Here is a 9899-nt window from a genome sequence, read left to right as displayed (position 1 = left end):
CACTCATTCTGCGCATGCCTCAGAAGTAGGGTAAACCTGTGGTCGCACATGTCGTAAATTCTTTGAAGTTTGAAGATGGGACTTTACTGATAGTGAATTACACACAATTGTGGCTAAATAAACCACAAATGTAGTTTATGTTCTCTATAATAGAACTGTGATACTTAAAGAATTGTGTTTATTTATTGTTAGAAGCAAAAAACTGTCAGAAAAAGGTGTTTTGCATGGAAGGTACAGTATCTGAGGAAAAATATTAAAAAATTGCATAATATGATATAAGGGAGATAACACCATTTAGCGGTTGTAATCGTTTTCCCAATTATTGTTTTTTGACTTTACATAAGTTTCTGTATAAAATATTTCCAGGCATGAAATATTTATATTTAGATATCTTCGTTTTACAAACTTTATTTATATTTCCTTCTAATAAAATTCCTCCCCATGAAAGCCAATACCTAATTAAGTAAACTTACAGGGCATGATTTCTTCAGAACTTTAGTACGTAATGGATTTACCATACTGCATTATGTCGGCACGACCTTTTCAAAACAATTAAAACTGTGCAGTAGTCACTGGTCAGTGGTAATCAACATTATAATGTGTTGTTTTATTGTCGGGAACTGATCTCACGTCTTTACATCAAAGACGACCCCCCACCCCCACGCCAATTCAAATATTATTCAAAACAGAATGTAAAGAACTAACCGGTTGTATATGTAATTAATACAATTCTTAGTTAAGGTGGACTTTGTTACTATCAACTACAAGAAATAATCTGTTATTCATTTCATAGAAAACAGACCCTTCCACAGGAGACCAACGATAAGATTCGTCACAGTTAAATAGATGTTTTAAAATTTATTGCTAGTCGTACACATTGTTACCACTAGGCCTGGGCCCTGTTTCTCGAAATCTTAACTAAAGATAACATTCAAATTTTAGTTGATACTCCAATCTTGATTGGCTTAGCACTTAAATCAATCTAATATTATCCAATCAAATTACTAAAATTTGGATTTTTATCTTAGTTGAAATTTCGGGAAATAGGCCCCTGATGTTAGCGGATGCTCGTATAACATAATAATATTCTGATCCAAGTACCCAGTAGGAGATTGTTTTTTTTTTTCGACAATTGGATGAGCCTGCAAGGGCTGTTTTGAAAATTAAATTATATTGAAATAATTAAATTTTATACTTTCTTGTCGAAAATGAACAAATCCAATTAATTTTATATAATATTGTATTCAAAATAACCCCAGACTAATTTAATAATTGAAACCCCAAGAACTCTCTTATTTACAATAAGGTACTCTGCACGGGCGTTCGTTAATCTCTGAAAATTATTAAAACATCTGCACGACTCATAAATTGAAAGTTAAAACGTTGATATCCCAGCGATAACTCGGCGGATCTACCACAAACTATAAATGCAATCTAACTGGAAACTGCCCGGCGTGATTGTATAGTCAAATCGCGTTAGATAGAAAATCATTTTCTTTAACAACCGGCGAAGACCAACTAAGTAATAAGTTCTTTTTGAAGAACTACTGAAGATTCTCACATCCAGTTACAACTTACCTTAAACTGTCATTAGAAATTTCTACAAAAAATGGATGATTAGTGTTGAAATTCTAACCGGGTTTTCCAAGATCATCACGTGCTAACAATTAAACAATTAACTGAAATGAAATCTGGTTTTATTTTGTATTTCATGGTACGATATATCAGTCGACTTCACGTGGTTTTAATTAAAACTAATTACAACAAGATGATTAGAGGAGTGCTAGAGATAAGGAAATGTTAGTAATCAAATAATTAGTATTGTGAAGGTTTAATTGTTACCAATTTATATTTTTACACTTTAATAACAACCCTGTAATTGATAATAAATATGTTTGACAAGTTTTTGTCGGTTTTTGAGCACCTTTTAAACATTAGTTGGAAATTCTGATTGCGATTTTGATTTAAGACGGACCGTGAAACATTACCAAGACGAACTCATAGTCTCCTAACCATTTCTTCACTTTATGTGTTAGGTAAAGCTGCTGTCTTGGCATGAACTATTTGGCGGGAACGCCAGTGTCCAGGCAATAAAGATTACCGCTGCCCACGCATAGCAAATTAGACGTCAGCGCCTGGCATGTAAAATGCGACACGTCTATATATCACTGGATATAATACGTCCATGTCGTTTCTTTGACGTGGGGTATCAGGTAGTAACGCTGGCGCCCAGTAACAATGCTGCCCTGGCATAGAAGACAAGGCGATAATACACCACTCTCTTGATATGGAAGTGTAGATGGGGTTGTTACGCCACTCAATTGTCAGGGAAGTTAAAGCAGAAAGTTACTACGTGACATGGAAGATCAGGCGTTAACACAACTGACAGCATTTATAGCATTCCTGCCTTTACAAGACATGTTATATTAACAGTATTTTCACTTTAACGTTTCCACATATTGGACACTTATCCAAACAGTATGTATATGTATGGAAATGAAATGAAATAGGATTTAACGCCCTACTTTTCTGCTTATATGGAATTCTGTGTACGTGATGGCGGACCAATTATAGAGTTAGTTTTAAATAACAGTAAGCTGATTTTACACGCAAAATATACAAGTAGCATTAAATTCAAACGGACCATGAGCCCAACACCGCCTGTTTTGGGTTTAAACAGCGTGTGATATCACGTATTTAATAGGCAGTTACAATCATACAAATGTTTCGAATTTCGTAGATAGTATCGAGTTAAAAAAGGTTACTGAAATTATTTGTTGGAACTAATTATACAAGTCCCCACTCTAGTGTTCTAACTTTAACAGGGTTTACATATAAAAATATTTACAACTTAAAAATGGGTTCCCGGAAAAGTATTTATCGGGTGGTTATTTCCAATAAAAGTATGGCAATTTTGGTAATACTGGATTCCCCGAAAAACACTCATGGAGCGTATACAGGACAAAAACGTAAGGGTTCCCCTAATCAACAGCCCAACGATTAGGAGATTCTGCACGCGTGATGTCAAAGGTCACAAGCGAACATTGAGATAAAAATGACGGAAAAAGACGCGGGTAGTGGATAATCCGAGAATTTAATTAGGATTCGATATTAGTAATAAATAGTAAGCGATTTTAAACCTCCCGATTTAGGTCAGATTAAATAAATATTGAAGAATTAATCACAATAAGATTTAAAGTCCTTTGGAAGGACGTATCACTCTTTTTTTCCACTGGAAAGAAGCGTTAGTGTCTCGAATCACAACCACCGTATGTGTGTTTGTTTGCATAACATGTTGTTCGGAATAGTTATTTTGAGAATTAGTCCCGTTGGTCATGTGGTAAGATCTACACTATTAAATTTTAGTTTCAAAATGTTAAAGATACATTATGCAATCGCTAAATCTGCCTATATTGAAGGTCTGTATGTTATTTAAATTACTATTTAGACATTTATTCACAAAACAGGCCCATAATCAACCCTCTAGAGCATCGGGTGGCTTAGCAGGGGCGGATCCAGGAATCTTTTGTGGAATGGGGGTGTGCCAGGTTCCTGACAGTTGGCAATGCATGATGCCATCATCGTCTCCAAATTACACAGACATGCATATACACTGAGCTTTTCAAAGAGAGAAATCCAACACCCCGTGAGCAGAGGATGGGTTGTGTGTGTGGGGGGAGGGGGAGTGTGGGGGGGGGGGGCGGGGTGTTAATTGGATCAGACCACCCGCGTCATTTAATCGGTTAACGAAATAAATGAAAAATCGATTTTTTTTTATTGTCGTAGCAATGACAATCGAAACTAAGCTATTCTTGTCAAAACTTCAAACATTCATAACTTTGCTTATAAATAAGTAATATATTCATCTTTCATTTTCTGTTTTTAAGTTATTATAGCCAGAATGGCCAGCTCTTTATCTAAATCTGACATGATGCATCTTTAAGTGGATGTCGGTTGGTTTCAAATTTAGCTTAATTCTTGGCTCGGTCGACTGTTATAAAAGGTTATGAAAGAAGTCTATCGTCATTTTAAATAGTATACATCAATACTCACAAAACGAATGTTTTTGTTTCTTCCCATGTTTATCTTTAAACCCAGCAGATCTTTTTATAGTTCTGTATTGTATTCACCTTATACAATTTTGTTGTCAAAAACAGTTTTGGGTCTTAAAAGGTTATAATATAGTCTGACAAACTTTGAGGCTGAGTTACAGGATATGCTTTTAGGTTCGTTACTTTATGTTTATTTGACGATGATGATTGATATAGTTTATTGCACATTATATGTGCAAAGAGATTGGTAAAATCATACAAAATGTCATCGATAACCTATCCCGACAAAATTAGTATACATATGTTTTTTTTTATTAGTTATGATTCTGCAATTTAAAGGAGGCATGAAGAAAGTTTTTAAAAGTTGATTTTAGCAGCTTTCATCGCATACAAATAGATCGACAACGACGACAGCTGCTACAATCACTCAAACAATTGCAAGAAAAGGTTTTTTGTAGCGTTGAGTGTACTGAATGACATCCCAAAAGTTTACCAAAATTGGAGTACCGGAAAGTCCCAAAGTTTGAGGGTAAATTTCAGGTTTTTAAGCCATTTTACCTTAAAAGGTACAACTTCAAAGTTGTCAATTTTTAAGAGAAACACACGAAAATGACGCCAGTTGTCAGTGTCAAACTTTTATATGCCAGGTTTTCATAGATGTCCGATGCTCTCTTGAACCATTTTCGGGGATATCGTTACCCCAGAAACATGCTGCACAGAATCCAAATGTATAAAGGGGCATAACTCTGAATTGTTTTATCATAAAAAGGAGGCAGACCACCATTAATTTCCCCATTGACTTCAATGTTAATTCTGGCCTCTTTGCCCACCTCCAACTTTTCCCCAAATTTTCGTTGGGCTGAATGCTTTCCACTACAGACAGAGGAACAAATGGTCATGTCTTTGCACTAAAATTTGTATGAGGTTGACCACCAAAATTTTGAGATACACAAACTTGAAGAAGCATACTAAAAACATGTAACTAGTTGCCGTACATATCGCCGTAGCTAACCTGATAACCCTCTTATCCTTCCGCCTCAAAATCATGAATATTTACCAAAACCTGGCAGAAAATGTTAATTCAAACCCTCTTCATCCATTCTAGACCAAAAAAATCAACACAAATGGGCATGCAAAAGGGGAGAAAAGAGAGAGAGAGAGAGAGAATTGCTATAAATAGACGAACTACAATTCGTGGGTACCGAGATGATGAAATTTAATGGTGGTCTGCCTACAAAATAGCAAGATTGGTCTCTGAATTAATGGTTTTGGGTCCATTCGTTTATATGAATACATGTCCAGTGGTGTTAAATGGTTCCATATACTATTTTCGGTTAATCTCCTACCCCAAAACATATTGACGCAAACCCAAATTTACGTATATTTAACCGTGAATATGACAATGATAAGATAGTATAAGACCATAAGGAGTAGAAGCATGGTGACATTATGGAATCGAACGCCGTAGACGCGAAAAATTCCAGATAGCGATAAGATAGTACAAGAACATAAAGGAGTGGAAGAATGATGACAATGGCACCAAGCGTCGTAGACAGATAGCGACTTATAATAACTGAGCTTTTAATTTTATGAGACTGGGTCTCAGGGGACTTTATCTCACGGGGGCACTTACTTGGTGTCATAGAAATAAGGATTTCTGTTTAGCTGTATGAGAAGCCCACTGTGTAATAATTATTGGAAGTTCACATGCCAAACCGCATTCCATTTATGACTTATTTATTTATATGGCATAAAGTAAAACCAGCAGTTTAAAATATGAGATCGTATTGTTCTATAATGTTAATGGATTTTTTATATATCACATTGTACACCTAGTTAAATTTTAGCAATTATGAATCTTAAATAAGTTTTCAAACACTTTTTGTTCAGGTGATTTGAGGTACCGAACTAAAAATAAGTGTCTTCTTGGAAGGTGATATCAATACCATTGTTGATACAATAGGAAATATTGACCCCAAAAACCTTACTTCAGATACCAAACGTGCTATATTATGTTTAAGCAGTGCAGGGTAAAGCCTATTCGTAAATGTGGATCAAAAACCAAAAGTTTAAGATTTTCTTCTACATTGATTTGGCGAATGTCGGCCATCTTGGATTTTACTTATTTATACCGCTTTAAGAGACCAGTTAACACTACTGGCTATATCTTTAAATGAAAGAATGGCCCAAAAGCATTAATTTATATGTTCATAAATACATTTATAGGGTCCCAAACCAACAGTTTAGGATTTTCTTGTACATTGATTAGGCAAATGTAAGCCATCTGGGATTTTACCGCTTTCCGGTGCGCAAAATTTGGTAAACTTTTAGGATTTTATAAAGTACACCTAAATAAACGCAAAAATGCAAACAAATGTTTTCTTGCAATTTTTGTGGGGTAAAATCATAAATTGACTGGACTACATCGTTAAAAAATTTCTACACGCCCCCTTATATATATGGAATTAAAATGGATTTAATGCAAGTACTAGAAAGAAATCATACCGATACTATATATAACGTGTTGATTTTAATGATGTTGATGTCCCATGGCCATAGAAATAATCAGCACTTCATAGAATCTGACAGATAATTAACATTCCACATACATAAAACACAAAGTGAGCAGTGAAACCACAACTGAAAGGAATAAATGATATAGGGGAGACAACTTCAGGAATAGGTCAAATCGGGATTTTTACCACCACAGAAAATAATTATAAAACCTTTGTAAATCACATAGATCCAAGAGCTATAACACGACATCTACGAAATATTATTATAAACATACGGTCATTTTAACTTATTAGGCGCGCTATTGTAACAAAGATTTTACCAGGACAGAGGCTAATCCAAGTTTCGAAAGCAATACCCACTGTCAGTTTCATACAAAAGTTGTTTCTCAGTTTTTGTTGAATACCCCTCACTCCTCCAACGCATCATTCTTTTTCTATTGTCATACTTTTCAAACAGTCGCGCGGTGGTTCAGTGGGTAAGGCGCTGGCCCACTAATCAGGAGGTCCGGGGTTTGATTGTGGTATTGGCCGAGAAAATACCTCGTGACGAAAAACCGAGGTCCTGTGTACACCTTGTCGTGCACGTAAACACGTAAAAGATCCATTGATTCTGGTGTTGGCCGAGAAAGTACCCCGGGACGAAAAACCGAGGTCCTGTGTACACCTTGTCGTGACACTTGGAATTTAGTTGATGTTCAGGCAGAATTTCCCTAGTAGCACACTGCATGGCGTATGCCCGTCTTCATTCGCTCAGCGGTTCGTCCGTAATCTTTTGGATTAGAATTGCATGTATCTTTTTTGTTTCCTGAAGTGGTACAGAGTTCTAACCCAACTATAAACCAAGAAAATAAAGACAAGCTCAAGAGAAACATTGTCGTCTGCCTGTGTTATAATAGGCCAAGGATTAAAAACGACCACACCAAACCTTATAATAAAGATAACAAAATGTTCAACGAACATGTGATTCTATTCTCACGAGAGATTTTACAAATGTATATTAGACTGTGCAGATTTGTAAGTTAACGTATTTCACACGAAATATTAGTAACCAGGATGAAGGTAAGAGGGACGAAGACAGGGTTTAACGCCCCATCGACAATTTAACTAAGATATATTGACACTAATATGCTGTTATTTGTAATGCGATATATTTGATTTATTAGCCATTAGTGATCTGTGATATCATTCAACTTCTTACAATTATAACGATATTGAATTCCATGACATGACTTCGCACTCCCATGACATGACTTCACACGCCCATGAATAACGTTGCAAAAATCAGGGATGCAACAACGATATTGAATCCCATGACATGACTTCACACTCCCATGACATGACTTCACACGCCCATTAATAACCTTACAAAAATCAGGGATGCAACAGACGGTTTTCCCAATAAACAAGGTCAAACGCCTTTGAATCTCTTCTGGCCGACATGCCATAAAAATCTATTGCATAGATCAGGGAATATCCACCAATGAATCGCCATTTTTCTTCCCTAGATCATATTATTAATACTGATATCATCAGCCAGTGTACTATCCGGACCAGCCGATCAACATGCTACATCACTGACTAAAACTCTATACAATAATCTGAAAAAGATAGCTCGTGATCCCACAAAGATTCTCTTTGGGCAACACAAAGCAACCTTATCTGGTGCCTCAGGAGGACGAGCTCCATTCAAGATACATACACACGATGGCGCGTTCAAGTCCTGGGAGTTTACGGTAAGTCGTATAATTATGCTCTTTGAGCATCAGATATTATGATGTAACTTGTATTTAGCTATAGCTGAACTTTTTCAAAAACGCCAAGTGTAAGCATGAACTTTTTATTTGGCGTCGTATTAAATATTTTGCTGTATATTTGCGATTAATAGGCATGCTAAGTGTAGTGTTGAATATGTGGGCGTACCATATACCATGTAATAATGTCACGGTTAAGGTTTTTGTGCCCATGAACCTACCCAAACCGGATTAAGGTGGATTTTTTCAAATTAAAAACTAAGGAACCTAGCGGAACTGGGTATTGAGTCAAACCGCGATACAGGTACAGTATTTTCATTGGAACAATAGGTTTTACTTTACTTGTTATCGTTATAGACCAATATGGTAGACAACAAGCACGAAGATGATCTATGTGACGTCAAACAAGTAACTGGCCAATACCCAGCATTTACTGGTTTTGATTTCTACCAAATGGATTCTGATTGGATTAAAACTGTTACGTATCTCACCAAGAAAGCTTACAGTAGAGGGATGGTGGTCGCCATGTCTTGGCATGTTAATAATTTTGCTAACGGAGGAAACGCCTGGAGTATGGGTAATGAACAACATATAGTTCGAGAACTGCTCCCGGGTGGCAAACACCCGCATCATTACATGGATATTCTGGACAAAATTGCTCACTGGGCTAACTCTTTGCTTGATTCCAAGGGAAGGCACATACCCATCATATTCCGCCCATTCCACGAGTCTAATGGCGGATGGTTTTGGTGGGGTTTAGGTAATAGAGTAAACAATACACCCAAGGATCTTCAGGATATTTATCGTTATACCGTTAAATATCTTCGAGATACTAAAGGCGTTCATAACTTCCTGTATGCATTCAGTCCAGGCTCGGGTTACAAGAGCATGACGGAAGATGGTGGTATAGCATCTTACATGGCGGCGTATCCTGGTGATGATTATGTTGATATTCTTGGACTAGACGATTATGGCGATTTGTCCGCAACTTCAAAATTACAGAAATTTGTAGATTATTTGAATGAATTAGTAACAGTGGCTGAGAAAAAAGACAAAGTACCTGCTTTAACAGAGGCTGGTCTGACCAATAGTCGCATCAATGAGGTCCATAATTTCTGGTCTGATCGCGTTTTGAGCGCTATTAAAGGGACGAGGTATGTCCAAAAGAGAGATGCAGCTAAGAGAATCGCTTATATGAACACGTGGACAAACTATTGTTCTTCCACTAAATGTGATTTGTTTACACCCTATGCTGGCCATCCTGGTGAGAAATATTTTGTCGACTTCTTCAAGGATCCTCTCATGTGCTTTGGTGATTATGTCAAACAGCATGATATGTATAGTTAATAAGTTTAAATATTATTCATTTGTATAAAAGCAATTATAAGTTTTTGTACATTGATTAAACCGACAATTTAAAAAATATAATCTCCAAACTTAAATATCAGATTAAACTTCAAGCTTTGGGTCAAACAGAAAAGATAGAACATAAATTACTGATTTTGTCTACGTTAATCACAATCGGCTGTAATGAACCATACCATTGATTTTGTACACGATTAAGTTAGTAGCATATTAAG

At 36.2% G+C, this 9899-nt stretch overlaps 1 protein-coding gene across 1 annotated transcript; it reads left to right on the top strand.

The window, feature by feature from the left end:
- The first annotated feature begins 8151 nt into the window (after positions 1 to 8151).
- Positions 8152 to 9687, top strand: LOC126827730 (mannan endo-1,4-beta-mannosidase). Its single transcript, XM_050557227.2, has 2 exons — positions 8152 to 8301; positions 8677 to 9687. Exon 2 carries the CDS (start codon positions 8683 to 8685, stop codon positions 9664 to 9666), a length of 984 nt encoding a protein of 327 aa, XP_050413184.2. The 5' UTR covers positions 8152 to 8301; positions 8677 to 8682; the 3' UTR covers positions 9667 to 9687.
- The last annotated feature ends 212 nt before the right edge of the window (positions 9688 to 9899 follow it).

This window comes from Patella vulgata, chromosome 7 (genome assembly GCF_932274485.2).
Source record: "Patella vulgata chromosome 7, xgPatVulg1.2, whole genome shotgun sequence".
Taxonomy (NCBI): domain Eukaryota; kingdom Metazoa; phylum Mollusca; class Gastropoda; family Patellidae; genus Patella; species Patella vulgata.
This window is presented reverse-complemented; position numbering and strand designations above follow the sequence as displayed.